A 16,300-nucleotide genomic window follows, 5' to 3' on the forward strand; every position below is an offset into this window, starting at 1 on the left:
GGCTTGGTTTCCTTTTTGAAAGGATACCAGGTAGAGCAAACATCACACACACACACTCAGAGATTAAAATAACAGTTACTATAAATAATGGATGTATGAAAAAAATGAATTATGCGGTTACATGTAGGAAATAATGAATAAAGAGGGGAAGAAATCTACATTGACCGAGGGCCAAGAATCATAATAGCTTTATCCAAGTAAAGTTTCTTTGCAGTAAAGCAGTTTTCAAAACTGCATTTTCTTTTGCAAATCAGACCACCCTGCTGTCGTATTTGTATCTTTCTGAAAGCCCCCTGCCCTGGGCTTAAGTTCCAAGCAGTGGTAAAGAATCCGCCTGCCAATGCAGGAGCCACAGGAAACACCACTTCTATCCCTGGGTCTAGAAGATCCTTTGGAGAAGGGCATGACAAACCACTCCAGTATTCTTGCTTGGCAAATTCCCTGGACAGAGGATCCTGGCGGGCTACAGTCCGTGAGGGCAAGGAGTCAGACCGACTAAGCACGCAGGTAAGGAGATCTCAGCATTCTGCACGTTGGGGGAGCTTTTTTCTTGCATTAGGAGAGAGATCCTGGCAGGAAGTCAATTTCCAGGAAAAGATGCGGGGGTTGGAGCTCCTTGGCTCCGAGTGGCGCGGGGCAAAGGTGGCGGTAATTGGAGCTCTGGATGCGTTTTCCTAGAAGCCTGCAGCGCTCCGCCACCTGTGCGGAGTCTGCCCGGTTCTTGGCGTCTCCGCTCCAGTTTCCTCCTCCTAGGTTAGTCCCCGGGAGTGTGGGCGGCCCCATTCCAGAGCGCAGAAACTCTTCCCCCCTCCCTCCGCTCGCCCTCCGCCTGCGGCACACCAACCAGCCTTTCTCTTTGCCTCAGTCACTTCCTTCCTCGGCTTCTTCCTCCCCGGTGCGTTGAAGAAGGCAGCCAGCCGGCACCGACGCTGCCCGTTTTCTCGGAAAAGAACAGGAGGTAGAGAGGTGAGTGATCGCCCTGCGAAGTGGCGTCCAGGTAGAAAGGATGGACTAGGGTAGCAGGGGGAGGTCCAACAGCCGGAGGAGGAGATCGTGGGCTGAGGTTGGAGAGCCAGGACCGGGAAGAGACGGGGCTAAGGCGCCTGGAGGGTATAACTGGCATTGGCCTGAGCCGGGTGCTGGGGACCGCGTGGGCGCGCCCCCGCGCCCCCCACCTCCCGGGCAGACTTCCGTACTAGGCTCACGTGACATTTTGCCGGGGGCGGACCGGGCAGGGAGATCAGCAGCGTTTAAGGTTTTCTTTTTCTTTTCTTTTTTTACCGCAGAGCAACTTGCCGGCTTTGCACTTGGAGAGTCAGTTCCGCAGAACTGAGCGGGAACAGACTAGCAGTGAGGGGCCAGGCTCCCCCCGAGGGATTCGGGGGCTTCAGGGCAGTGGGCTCTGCGGGCGCGGGCGGCGGGTGCGGATCTGAACGCTCCCCGTTCTGTGTACGGGGTGGGGGATAGTGAGAAGACACTAGCGACTCGGGGAGCCCCAAGCTGGGTCCGTTTGCGTCGCTGGGTCTGGGCGCCGGCTCTCGAGGCGCGCCTGGGGCGCACCGATCGCCGGGGAGCGCGGGCCTCGCGGAGACAAAGGCTTCCGGGATGCGGATGCTGCTCTTCCCCGGGAGTCCGCCCGGACTCCGCCGTGCGCCCCGGAGCCGGGGCCGAGCCTTGCGCTCTCTATCTCTGCAGTGGTGCCAGTAATGACCGTCTGATGGCCTGCGGGGGACAGGGTCTTGGGACCCCTTCCGGGCCAGCTCCCAACTTGGCTCCGGGATGACCAAATATGGAGTGTTTGCGCGCCTGCGAGAGGCGGGAAGGAACCCAGTCATTCTTTGACCTACACCAGCTGCTCGTCGGGGATTGTGAAGGAGGGCTGGGAAAGAGTGGCCAGCCCTAATGAGGACAGGTGGCTCCCGATTCCCAGATGTCCCCACTCGAGTAGGCTTATTCCTTGACTTTAGAAAATCTCCAGGTATTGCCTCCAAACTTAAGAAAACAACCAAAATGAAAAAGCCCCCCAAAACTGTTAAGAGGGTCCTTAAATATATCTTCAAGTGCCTACTGAAAGTGGAGCATTTCAGCATATGGCCCAGTCCGCCCACATTCCGTTTTCTTTGTAGTTCCCACGCACAGTGCCTAATTGGTTTGTGTCACAATGAGAGGGCTCAGCTAGCATCTGCCATCCCCTTCCCCTGAGCCTCCCATTGACCCGGCTCTTTCTTTCCCTTAAGACTTGCTCTGCCCGTGGCCTCTCATTGTTCTTGATCTTGCTGCTTGCACCAGCCCCGGCTTCTGTCCTCATAAAAAAATGTCGTGGACCTTCTGACGTTTGTACAGCAGAGTATTTTATACTCCTTTGTCCTCATTAAACAATCAAAGAAACCGTACCAGGTTATGTAGGCTAGCAATAGTTTTTAAGCCCGTCATTTTCCTACTCAAAAGGATCAGTGCAGGGAGCCTTTTTTGCTTTTTAAGGGTTTTGTCTTAGTAAGTACTCAAATATTTCACACAAATACAACTTACCATTACATTTAGTTCTATTTGAGTAATAACCAGCCCCACCCCAAAGCAGCAGAAGAGGCAGAACGATGAGGTAAAAACAGCATTTAATTGTGGGAAACCCCTCTGAGTCAGTTTTATCATCCATAAAATAGGGATAAATAATACTTTGCAAGGTTCTTAGAATAAACACAGGTAAGGAGCCTCAGGTGTAATTAATTATAAGGAAATTCTGGTAGTCTTCCCTTCTTACAAAGATGAACATGCATCTGCTTAATGTGATGCACATATTCACGCTACTTAAGAGTGGGATTTCCTCTTTGAGTCTCATTATTAAAAGAGAAGTATGATGGGTGTGGATGGTGGTGGGTGGAAGGAATGGAAAATGATGTTAAAGAGATGAATATTCTGGGTGGGAGGAAATCAAAGCATCTGACAATTAGAGAAGACTGGAATCCCCTTGGACATTTCCCTTTCCCTTTTGTCCAATATGGGCTGATTACCTCATCAGTCCTCACAGATCCTACTACTGCAAACTATTCACTGTTAGACAGTTTTGATTATTAGAGAAATTTTTTTCTCTTATGGCTTCCAAATCTGCCTTTCTGTTTACCTGTCTATTCTACCCAATACGGTAACGCAAACAAGACTATTCACATGAGTACATAATGGAGTTTTATTTTTTTAAAAAGCAGCAGGTCGACTCTAGGCTAACTTTTAAAAGTCAAGATTCTTTACAGTTCAAGTGACAGAAACTCAAACCAGCATAAGCAAAACCACAGAAGATTGATTAGTTCATGTAACAGGAAAATCCAAGGTCATATACAGGCTCAATCATTGATGCATGGTTGAATTTTCCTTTGTGCTGGATTTATTCCTGGCAGGCTCTTTTCACATGGTAGCCGTTTATATACTAGCCGGCCATAAACTTAGAGCCCAGTGGGAGAGTGTTGTTTTACTAGTAGTCTGGCAAAATTCCTGGGCCGACCCCATTGTTCAAGATGGGATCACCTATCCTATGCTCCAAACCAATTACTCTGACTTTGAACCATTCCTGGAGTCCAGAATGAGGCTCTACCCAAGATCCATGAGATAAGAACAAGGAAGGAATGGCTCTATCAAAAAAAAAAAAAAATTGGACTGCTGGTGCCAGAAGGTGGAAAGGCTGCTGAGCAGGGAAAAATGACAGCTGTTCACCACGCTGACATTAACAGGTTTTTTCCCCTACCACTAATCTCATGGCATGTCTTTCAGTTGTGTCCTCTGGTTATATTTTAGCGTTTTAGTGTCTCTCTAAAACTGTATTTTGAATTGAATATAATGTTACAATTTCACCAGTAAATATAAAGTTCTCACATTTGGACACTAATTTTTGATACTGGGTTTTATGTAGCTGCATTAACCTAAGATGTTGCATCTTGTTGCAGTGTTGTTGTTTAGTCGCTAAGTCCCGTCCAACTCTTTTGGGACCCCGTGGACTGTAGCCCTTCAGGCTCCTCTGTCCATAGAATTTCCCAGGCAAGAACGCTGGAATGGGTTTTTGCCATTTCCTACTTCAGGTATCTTCCCCACCCAGGGATCAAACCCATGTCTCTTGCATCTCCGGCATTGGCAGGCAGATTCTTTACCACTGAGCCACCAGGGAAGCGAATCTTGTTGCAATATAAGCTTCTTAAAGTAAAAGATTTACACAGAAGTGTAGCAGATGGTAGTGGTACTTTTAATTATTAGCTATGAGAAATCTGGGGTCCTGATCAATATCATTTATACATAGATGTCATTCTTGTTTTTTAAAAGCTACCAAGAATTAGTTATGATCTGTCTGAATAAAATATATTTCTTCCAAATCATCACCCCAAAGTAAACCATTCAGGTCATCCTACTCTTTTCATCCCTTATTTAATTTGGAAAACTTAGACTGTGCTGATGCCTCTTCTGCCCATGCTTTTCAGCCTCATATTGCTGTTTGCAGTGTAAAATTATTTCCTTCTTATGGAAACTCATTCTTCCTCCTTTCCTGCTTTACTTCTTTGCCCCAGCAGAGTTGGGTTTCTCTCCTTCAGCTCTACCTTCGGCTTCCGTTTCTTGCTGGTATCTGTCTTCTCCCCCTTTCTGTAGCTGTTTGCCACGCCCCCTTTAGGCTTCCTTTTCGGTCTCTGAGTCTACTTCTTCCCCTTAGAGCTCCTCTCTGTGCCTCACTGAAATCAGCAGCTCCCTGTCAATAACTCTCACAGATGTGTTTTCATCCCCTCTCATGCCTCTGCTCATTTTCCTGTTTGCCAGCCAATTATTTGTTGAAGTCCTGCTCTTGGTGCCAGACGGGGTCCCACAGTAGCAGAACGGTCAGATCCCTGCAGGGAGGAGCTCACTGCCTAGTGATAAAAGACAAGAAGCTGGTCATTCCAGTCAAGTGAAATGAAGTGGATGCACAATACTGTGGGAACACACACGGGGGAGCACTCCTACTCCGGGGTTTCAGGGAGGGCTTCCTGGAGGAAGTTGTATCTCAGTTGGGACTGGACAAGTGGAAGTTAACTCCATGAAAGAGGTCAGAGCTGGGTTGAAGAAGAAGCAGTACCTATGAAGGCTGGACATAAGAGAATGAGGGGACATTTGAGGAATGAAAAGAAACACCGTGTAGCTGCAACCTGGCATTCAAGGGCATAGATGTGAAGTGGCTGGAATCATGGGCACAAACCCAGCCAATGGAGGACCTCATGAGCCAAGGGAATTCGCCCAGCTGCTATGCTAACCCTGAACTCCTTCCTTATCTGAAGATGAATGGTGTTCACCACGGGCTCTCCATTGCAGCCAGATTGCATTACGAACTGCTGGGGGAAGAGCATGAGTATATGTGACCCGGAAAATTGCATTTGTAGGGTTCCACCTGGACCGCCTTTTTCTCCTCGGGGCTCCTAGAGGGGAGGGATTGTGTTGGTTTATCCGGTTTATCCTGGAACCTCCAGCTCCTAGTTTCGGGCTTGCCCCAGGTGTGCTGTGGTTTCTCCTTGTTTCTGTGCTTTTACATATTCTCTTCCCGATGCTTTCCCCAACTACTTATTGGTCCACTTCTTCCCCCAGGAGCCTCCCTGAAACCTGTGGCTTTCTCCTTCAAGCTCCCTTAATGCCTTGGACCCTCCGCTCAAAGAGAGCTTGTCCCATTGCTAATCATTCCAGGCCTTTCTCTGCTTCTGGAGGATGAATTCCCTGAGGGCGGGTCTTGTGTCATTCACCTTTGTGTTTTTGGTGCCAGGCAGAGCTTGGGTTTGGAGTTAATAGAGGGTGCAAGGAGAATGGCTTCATTCTCCGCAGTAGACTGCATAGAGTAAGAGTGGGACTGCCCACAAGGGCAGTTATAAAGATGGGGGACATGGAGGTACTCTACCTGGGGGAGATACATCACACAAGTGTTTTTAGGAAGAGGGACATGGTAAATTAATAGCGACAAATGCTACATGAAAAAAACCAAGGACCCTTGGATTTGGCAAGTTATGTGTAATGGAATCTAGAAACTAATAATGCAGATTTTTTTTTTCTCCCTCAGGCAGCAATGAATGTGGATCATGAAGTTAAACTCTTAGTGGAGGAAATTCATCGTCTTGGTTCAAAAAGTAAGTATTATATGATCGATTCAGTGTTTCTTCTGAGTTTGCTTTAGAGCAAGAAGGACTAACTCTTTGGGTGCTGTGCTGTGCTAAGTCGCTTCGGTCGTGTCCCACTCTTTGGGACTCCGTGGATTGTAGCCCACCAGGCTGTCTACTCTTTTCATGGGATTCTCCAGGCAAGAATACTGGAGTGGGTTACCATTTCCTTCTCCAAACTCTTGATAGAAGCCTAAAAGTTTTGGCAGCTGTCAAGCTAACTGCTCTCAGCCCTGAGGTAATTTCTGGAGACACAGAGCTATTGGGGTATTGTGATTCTTATACAAAGAATGGTTGAGTTATTTCATTATCCTTTGAATGGAAAGAAAATCACTGTACATCGGTAACCTAGCTGCATTGAAATCTTGTAATTGAATCTTGTTCGAATTTTTGTCATACTATTAACATTCATTTTTTTTTCTGCTTTACCCTGCCACCATTTTGCAAATTGCCAAATGACTAGGGACTCATTGAAATTGCAATACATTGTCTTTATTTTCTTCAAACCTTTGAATTTTGTATAATCAGGTATTTATGTATATATAACTAAAAGAACCCATCCTTTGGGTAGTTTTTTAAAAAAAGTCAGCTTTTCCCTCAGCAGCATATGAGCAGCTACCATGAAGTTTGAGACATGTAAAATTGGTAGTATTAGTGCCCTTTTCCTAAATTGTAATGAAAGCAACTCTTATGCTTGTAACTGTAAGTATTAATATTTTATACATCTCAGACCAGACATGTAATAGTTTGGGGAGCATTTTAAAAATTGTAAGAGCAATAGATGTATTCAGCAACAACTGGGATAATGGACCCCAAAGTTTAAAAATTATATCATGTAAGTGAAAAACAACTTTAAAAAGTACCTTATAAGAGTTGTCCTGTCATTGTAGCTTTTTTTTTTTTACATTGGAGGATAATTGCGTTACAATGTTGTGTCATCATTATAGTTTGATTTTCTTACATATAGCTGTGATTACTTATGAATCACAAATCATTTGAAATAGCAAGAGGTACTTTGAAAATTCCATTGTCATTATTATCAAACATCCCCTGTAGTTTTCTTTTGCTGATGTAACATTACTATACACTTTGTGACATGAAACAACAAATGTAATATTTTTCATTAAAGATATATTGAAGTATAATTAATTTAAAACATTGTATTAATTTCTGCTACATTGCAAAATGATTCAGTTATACATATGTATGTATTCTTTTCCATTATAGTTCATCACAGGATGTTGAGTATAGTTCTCTGTGCTCTACAGTCGGACCTTTCTGTTTATCCATTCTATGTATAATAGTTTGCGTGTGCCAACCACAAACTCAAACCCTCACACCACCTCCTTCTTGGCAACCACAAGTCTGTTCTCTTTGTGAGTCTGTTTCTGTTTCCTAAATACGTTCACTTGTGTCATATTTTAGATTCCACGTTAGTGAGAGCACATGGTGTTTGTCTTTCTCTTTCGGACTTACTTCCCTTGGTATGATCCTCTCTAGATCCAGCCGTCTTGCTGCAAATGGTATTTTTTCATTCCTCTTTGTGGCTGAGTAGTATTCCATTGTGGAGAAGGCAATGGCAATCCACTCCAGTACATTTGCCTGGAAAATCCCATGAACGGAGGAGCCTGGTAGGCTGCAGTCCATGGGGTCGCAAAGAGTTGGACAGGACTGAGCAACCTCACTTTCACTTTTCACTTTCGTGCATTGGAGAAGGAAATGGCAACCCACTCCAGTGTTCTTGCCTGGAGAATCCCAGGGACGGGGGAGCCTGGTGGGCTGCCGTCTATGTCTATGGGGTCACACAGAGTCGGACACGACTGAAGTGACTTAGCAGCAGCAGTATTCCATTGTATGTATGTACCACATTTTCTTGTAAATAGTGTTATTGTGATTATAGGGGTACATATATCTTTTTGAATTATAGTTTTGTCCACATTTACTATCTTAATGGTTATGTAGGTTGGGAGTCTGTCTCAATCTGTTTGTGCTGCTGTAACAAAACACTCCAGACTGTGTGGCTTATAAACAGCAGAAATTTTATTGCTTGTAGTTCTGAAGGCTGGAGGCCTGAGATCAGTGTGCCAACATGGTCAACTTGGAGTCTTCTAGGTCTCAGACTTCTTGTATCTTTTCATGGTGAAAGGGACTAAGAATATCTTTGTAGCCTTTTTATCTATCATCAGTCTGTCTATCTATTATTGTGATAACACTGATTTATAAGATCTTGTAAGTTTCATATCGGAGAAGGCAATGGCACCCCACTCCAGTACTCTTGCCTGGAAAATCCTGTGGATGGCGGAGCCTGGTAGGCTGCAGTCCATGGAGTCGATAAGAGTCGGACACGACTGAGCGACTTCCCTTTCACTTTTCACTTTCACGCATTGGAGAAGGAAATGGCAAACCACTCCAGTACTCTTGCCTGGAGAATCCCAGGGACGGGGCAGCCTGGTGGGATCGAACAGAGTCGGACACGACTGAAGCGACTTAGCAGCAGCAGCAGCAAGTTTCATATAGAATAATATTGGGTTGACAATAAAGATCATTCAGGTTTTTCCATTACATCATATGGAAAAACTCAAATGAACTTACTGGCCACCCCAATACTTAGCAGACTGAACCTGCACTTCAAAATAAGCAGGTTTACAAACTAGATGACTGTAAGGTAATTATAAAACTTGTATAAGGATGAAAATATTTTGAACATTGCAGCTTCACCAGGCCTCCTTGACTTACCTATTCCTGGTAACAGATGAATTATTGAGTTGGAAAGCATCTATGGAAATACGTTACCTAATGACAGATTAAGGTTAATTATTTATATTATGTCTGGAATAATGTTGACTAATCTAAACTATGAATTTGATGAATAAATTGAATTTAGTTTTATCTGTTTCTTTTAAAATAGAGTTCTTTAAAGCCTTTCATTTTTCATCCCATCACTTCAGTTTAGTTCAGTCACTCAGTTGTGTCTGACTCTTTGCAACCCCATGGACTGCAGCACACCAGGTTTCCCTGCCCATCACCAACTCCCGGAGCTTGCTCAAACTCATGTCCATCGAGTTGGTGATGCCATGCAACCATCTCATCTTCTATTGTCCCCTTCTCCTCCCACCTTCAATCTTTCCCAGCATCAGGGTCTTTTCCAGTGAGTCAGTTCTTCGCACCAGGTGGCCAAAGTATTGGAGTCTCAGCTTCAGCATCAGTCCTTCCAATGAATATTCAGGACTGATTTCCTTTAGGATGGACTGGTTGGATCTCCTTGCAGTCCAAGGGACTCTTAAGAGTCTCCTCCAAAACCACAGTTCAAAAGCATCAATTCTTCGGTGCTTAGCTTCTTTATAGTTCAACTCTCACATCCACACTTGACCACTGGAAAAACCATAGCTTTGACTAGATGGACCTTTGTTGGCAAAGTAATGTCTCCCCTTTATAATATGCTGTCTAGGTTTTTCATAACTTTTTTTCCAAGGAGTAAGTGTCTTTTAATTTCATGGCTGCAGTCACCATCTGCAGTGATTTTGGAGCCCCCCAAAATAAAGTCTGTCACCGTTTCCATTGTTTCCCCATCTATTTGCCATGAAGTGATGGGACCAGATGCCATGATCTTAGTTTTCTGAATGTTGAGCTTTAAGCCAGCTTTTTCACTCTCCTTTCACTTTCATCAAGAAGCTCTTTAGTTCTTTGCTTCCTACCATAAGGGTGGTATCATCTACATATCTGAGGTTATTGATATTTCTCCCAGAAATCTTGATGCCAGCTTGTACTTTATCCAGTCCAACATTTCTCATGATGTACTCTGCATATACATTAAATAAGCAGGGTGACAATATACAGCCTTGATGTACTCCTTTCCCGATTTGGAACCAGTCTGTTGTTCCATGTCCAATTCTAACTGTTGCTTCTTGACCTGCATACAGATTTCTCAGGAGGAAGGTCAGGTGATCTGGTATTCCCATCTCTTTCAGAATTTTCCACAGTTTATTGTGATCCACACAGTCAAAGGCTTTGGCATAGTCAATAAAGCAGAAGTAGATGTTTTTCTGGAACTCTCTTGCTTTTTCAACGATCCAGTGGATGTTGGCAATCTCTGGTTCCTCTGCCTTTCCTAAATTCAGCTTGAACATCTGGAAGTTAACGGTTCATGTACTGTTGAAGCCTGGCTTGGAGGATTTTGAGCATTACTTTGCTAGCGTGTGAGATGAGTGCAATTGTGCGGTAGTTTGAGCATTCTTTGGCATTGCCTTTCTTTGGGATTGGAATGAAAACTAACCTTTCCCAGTCCTGTGGCCACTGCTGAGTTTTCCAAATTTGCTGGCATATTGAGTGTAGCACTTCCACAGCATCATCTATCAGGATTTGAAATAGCTCAACTGGAATTCCATCACCTCCACTAGCTTTATTCGTAGTGATGCTTCCTAACGCCCACTTGACTTCACATTCCAGGATGTCTGGTTCTAGGTGAGTGATCACACCATTGTCATTATCTGGGTCATGAAGATCTTTTTTGTATAGTTCTGTGTATTCTTGCCACCTCTTCTTAATATACATCTTCTGCTTCTGTTAGATCCATACCAGTTCTGTCCTTTATTGTGCCCATCTTTGCATGGAATGTTCCCTTGGTATCTCTGATTTTCTTGATTTCTAATTTTTTTCCTATAGAAAAGAGTTAAGTGGATAAAGATTATTTGGAGATATAAATTCTTTAACAAAAGTACCTTGAGTGCTGCCTTTGTGCTCAAGTGCTGGAGATGGGAAAATAAATAAAAGTTCATCTCAGCCCTGTGGGCCTCTTTAGGTAGTGAGAACACAGATAAATTGGAAGCATGTTTTGGGATGTAATTAAGAGTGTGTGCTCTGGAGTCAGACTCTGGGAAGGAATTCTAGCTCTTCCACATTCCTGCTGTGTGACCTTGGGCACATTTCTAAACTTTTCTGTGCCTTGGTTTCTTTATTTGCATAATGATACTACTCTATTTCAGTGAGTGTTGGAGACACATTTTTCACACTTTAAAATCTCTAAAATAAGGATTATTTTATGATGCATGGTATGCTATCATTAAATTGGCAGTTTAATTGGAACATGAAATAATGGTGCTTCTTACAATCAATGGTGTCTTATCTTTGACAAAATGGTTAAGTGAGTTTTAATGACTATAAAATGCATCGAACAGTTCTAGGAACGTACTGAGTACTCAATAAATGGTAGCTTTCATTACTGTAATTGATGGTGCATGCTTTGATTGATATACATTCCATTTTTTGAGAAGCACTATTAACTCGACTAAAGGAATCATAGAGGACTTCTCAGAGAAGGTGACATTTGAGTCCATTTTTGAAGAAAAAAGAATTTAGCTAGAAAAGAGGATCTGGGACGCTAGGTAAATGGCTCGACGTGGACAAAGTTACCAGGGGAGGTGATTCTTAACACCCTGGATTACAGCAGGTTGCTCATTTTGACTGAATCACAAGATGCATGGAATGAGATGGCAGGAGGCCTGGTGAGAGGTGAGGCAAGGTCCAGAGGATGAAGAATCTTATTCACTCTATCTTAAAGGTGCTAGGGAGCCATTGAAAGATTAAAGTAAAAGAATATCAATTAAGCTTGTATCATACAAAGTTTCTTCCACATTTTAAATTCTGTATGAATGTGGAGGATATAGTGAGGGTAAAAATGAGACTTGTAAGGAGTCTGGCAGTTAGCCACGTGAGAATCAACTGGGGCCTGGAATTATTGTCCATGGAGAGGGAAGGCTAGAGCAACAGAAGACACAAAGAAGGTGGCGTCGCTCAGACATTTGTCAGATTGAGGGGTTAGCAGGCAGGAGAACTCCAAGATTACAGCAGGGTTTCTGCCTTTGGTGGCTTTAAAAAATTTAACCTAAATTGAGAATTTACCATAGACTGGGCATGCTATAAAAGACTTTATCTACATTCTATGTTTTAATCCTTGTAACAACTCCGAGAGGGATATTTTTACCCTTGTTTGATGGATGAAGTAACTGCAGCTCAGAGAGCTTGAAGGACCAACCAGGTTACCCAGCAGCTGCACTGATTCCTATAATCAGTGAAAGGTTTTCATTGCCAACAAAGGGTTGTGCTGCTGGAAGTGAAAGAATCAAACAAGTACCTCTTGACTTTCCAGGCCAAGCATGGTCAGACTCCCTATTTTCCATTACCAACTTATTTCCTCCTTCTCTTAGATGGTTTACTCGAGCTGAGTAAATTAGTCACTGTTCCCCTAGATACTTAACTTCTTTCACCTGTGCCTATGGCTTGGCATATTCTCCCGTTTCTTGCACTCATAATTGAACCAGTGATCACCAATCTAGTGCTTAGCATGGGCTGGACACTGTGCTCTGTGCTTCAGAACTGTGACCCCAACCATACAGTGTGGGAGGTATTAAGATCCCCGTTATACAGATGAGGAAACAGGCTTAGGGAATTTATGCAGGTTTCCCAGGCTAAGCAACTAGCAGATGGCCAAAATTTCAGCTGAGGACTGTCAGGGTGTTTGTTTGTTTGTTTTGTTTTTAAAGCTCTGTATTATATGCCCCTTAAAGTCTGGTGACTCAGAGGGTAAAGCGTCTGCATGCAATGCAGGAGACCCAGGTTCGACCCCTGGGTCTGGACCTCCCCTGGAGAAGAAAATGGCAACCCACGCCAGTATTCTTGCCTGGAGAATCCCATGGACAGAGGAGCCTGGTAGGCCATAGTCCACGGGGTCACAAAGAGTTGGACACTACTGACTGACTTCACTTTCTTTACTTTCTTTCTTTAAAGTCCAGAACAGGTACCACCAGTCATGAAATCTTCCCTTCCTGGTCTAGCTCGGAGTCATCTTGGTCTTGATAAACAATCATGTACCTCTTTGCCTGTTGCCCTACCTACTGTGTGTATGGTTATTTCCTCGTGGGAGGGGAAATCATTTCTTTGATAGCTAGAAAGTGATTCTATACTTCCTTCTCCCTGCCTCTAGTGCCCAGCACTCACTACACCCACAGTAGGAGTTTATTAAGCCTCATGCTGTAAGCTCTAGCAGAGGAGCACGGGAACCCAAGAACCCTTCTCGCTGTGATGGCCATCTCCTTCACAGGGGGTACAGCTTTGGGAGAGAAGAACTTGGAGCATTGCAAAGGATGGGTGAAATGTTCAGCCAGGTAGATTGAAGGATTCAGCTAGCATTGGGGAAGTATCCTTGATTACCCTTATCTTTGAGACTTCCTCTTATTGACTTTTAACCAAAGATCCACCTTTTGTTTTTCCTTAATTAAAAAAAGGCTTTATATTTTAAGGGCAGTTTTAGATTTGCAATTGAGTGGAAGGTACTGAGATTTCCCATATGCCCTCCCACACATGCATAGTCTTCCCTATTTTTAACATCTTCTACCAGAGGGGCACCTTCATTACAGTTGATGCCCCTGCATCGTTTTTGTTGTTCAGTTGCTAAGTTGTGTCCGACTCTTTGTGCCCCCATGAATTGCAGCACGCCAGGCTTCCCTGTTCTTCACTGTCTCCTGGAGTTCATTCAAACTCCTGTCCATTGAGTCAGGATGCCATCCATCCATCTCATCCTCTGTCAACCCCTTCTCCTCTTGCCCTCAATATTTCCCCAAATCAGGGCCTTTTCCAATAAGTCTACCCCTAATAGCTTAGTTGATAAAGAATCTGCCTGCAATGCAGGAGACCCCGGTTTGATTCCTGGGTCAGGAAGATCCCCTGGAGAAGGGCTAGACTACCCACTCCAGTATTCTTGGACTTCTCTTGTGGCTCAGCTAGTAAAGAATCCACCTGCAATGTGGGAGACCTGGGTTCCATCCCTGGATTGAGAAGATCCCCTGGAGTAGGGAAAGGCTACCCATTCCAGTATTCTGGCCTGGAAAATTCCATGGAGTGTGTAGTCCATGGGGTTGCAAAGACTGAGCGACTTTCACTTTCACTTTCTTTCCCATTAGGTGGCCAAAGTATTGGAGCTTCAGCTTCAGCGTCAGTCCTTACAGTTAATATTTAGGGTTGATTTCCTTTGGGTTTGACTGGTTTGATCTCTAGGATTGATCCTGCATTGACATATAATTATCACCCAGAGTCCATAGTTCACATTACATTTCACTCTTGATTTTGTACATTCTGTGGGTTTGAACTGATGTGTAATGATGTCTCCATCATTATAATATCATGGAGTGTCTTCATTGCTTTAAAAATTCTTTGTGCTCTGCCTGTTCACCCCTCCCCTATCCTAACCATTGAAAACCACTGATGTTTTTACTTTGTTTTCTCTTTTTCCATAGTTTTGCCTTTTCCAGAATATTCCATAGTTGGAGTCATAGCACATAGCTTTTTTTCAGATTGCTTTCTTTCATTTATTAATATATATTTAGGTTCCTCCAGGTTTTTCATGACTTGATAGCTCATCTCTTTTTAGTGTTTATTTTAATTTTTAGCATCTATGTTAAAAACTGGCCTTCAAACTAGATAATGTAGGGATTCTGGTAAATAAAGATTTCTTCATTTTTGAGGTCACCACTCCTTTCCTGGGGTTTCTGAGCATGTTCAGAACACACTTAGAGAAGTACTGTTCCTGATCTGGGGTTTCTCTTACATTTATTATTTTTACTGATTCAACAACTAACAATTAGGAAATTGAAATTTAGAGACTTCCCTGGCGGTCCAGTGGTTAAGACTGCCTTCCAGTGCAGGGCATGCAGGTTCGATCCCTCATCAGGGAGCTAAGATTCTACATGCCTTGTGGCCAAAAAACAAAATCATAAAACAAAAGCAATATTGTAACAAATTCAATAAAGATTTTAAAAATGGTCCACACCAAAAAAACTTTTAAAAAAAATCAAAATTTAGACAGATAAGAGTGGTCCACCATATGAGCACTGTAACACATTCACTTTTTGTTAATATTTCTTAGTTCTTACTCCACTCTGTACAGATGATACTAAGGTTAGAAGATATACTACACATTGCATTTACTCCATTCCTTTTTGAATCTGGCAAGAAGTTACACTGAGTTTTTGACTGTTTTTTTTTTTTTGACTGTTGACTGTTACATTGTGATGTTGGTTAACCTCCAGTTGTTTATGAAAGATGATGTGTATTTGCCATACATGGTGGCAATAAACAGACTTTGCATTGGCTAACATTGTGTTTTCTCAATTAGATGCTGATGGAAAATTAAGTGTGAAATTTGGGGTCCTCTTCCAAGATGACAAATGTGCCAACCTCTTTGAAGCACTGGTAGGGACTCTCAAAGCGGCAAAACGAAGGAAGATTATTACATACTCAGGAGAGCTGCTTTTGCAGGGTGTTCATGATGATGTTGACATTATATTGCTTCAAGATTAATGTGATTTGCATAGCTCTGTTTATTGTTTTTTGTTTGTTTCTGGTAAACTGGAATATTAAGTCAAAGGACAAACATATGAACCTACTTAATGTATTTTTATAGAACTTTATAAACAAAAGGAGACTCACTTTAGAAGTCCGTCCTTTTTTCTATCTTGAAAACAAGTTTGTGTATTACACTGTAAAATGAACAAAACCTATTATTTTTCTCAGGAATCTGGTTGGAAAATGTAAACAATGGGGCTTTTTTGGTGGGGGTACCAGGAATGTTTGTTTCATAAATTATTCATAGACAATTTCTACAGATATTGGACATTCTGTGAAATCAAGAAACAAACTTGTAAGACTAGCTTCCACAAGGAATATAATGTTTATGTAATAAAAACATATAACTCCCTTAAAATTATCTTGTCTTATTTTGTCATTTGAAATTTATGTACTTCACAGACTTGAGTTTTTGCATAACATTAGGTAATCGCAGTAAAAGTTTTCTTAATTTGGAGAAATATTTTCTTAAAACTACAGAATTTGAAAAGTAGGGATGATTAGTGTTACAACTGGGCCCTGTTAAATATAATGATTTTGATGCCTATAACGTGCTTAACACTGGTAGGGGACATGCCCAAAAAGTGTAACCTAAAAACTTCACTTTCTAACTGGATTAGTCAGATCCACCTGAAACAATACAGGAGTATTTATGATTGCATGTTGCAGCTTGTAGTACAAAACTGAAAATGATACAGAATCTCAAGGAGGACAAGATCAGTGAAAGGCCTTGTGGTTAGAAGAGGTATAGAGGAGGC

At 42.9% G+C, this 16,300-nt stretch overlaps 1 protein-coding gene across 2 annotated transcripts; it reads left to right on the forward strand.

The window, feature by feature from the left end:
- The first annotated feature begins 858 nt into the window (after nt 1-858).
- Nucleotides 859-15,903, forward strand: ABRACL (ABRA C-terminal like). 2 transcript variants are annotated; one of them, NM_001166561.1, is made up of 3 exons: nt 859-966; nt 6,050-6,116; nt 15,313-15,900. In NM_001166561.1, the coding sequence occupies exons 2-3, from the start codon at nt 6,056-6,058 to the stop codon at nt 15,495-15,497; spliced, it is 246 nt and encodes an 81-aa protein (NP_001160033.1). In that variant the 5' UTR covers nt 859-966; nt 6,050-6,055; the 3' UTR covers nt 15,498-15,900. The 2 variants fall into 2 exon arrangements, with proteins under 2 accessions (NP_001160033.1, XP_024852213.1); XM_024996445.2 differs by lacking the exon at nt 859-966 and adding an exon at nt 1,102-1,255 and having other exon boundaries at nt 15,313-15,903.
- The last annotated feature ends 397 nt before the right edge of the window (nt 15,904-16,300 follow it).

The sequence above is a fragment of the Bos taurus genome, chromosome 9 (assembly GCF_002263795.3).
Source record: "Bos taurus isolate L1 Dominette 01449 registration number 42190680 breed Hereford chromosome 9, ARS-UCD2.0, whole genome shotgun sequence".
Lineage (NCBI taxonomy): Eukaryota > Metazoa > Chordata > Mammalia > Artiodactyla > Bovidae > Bos > Bos taurus.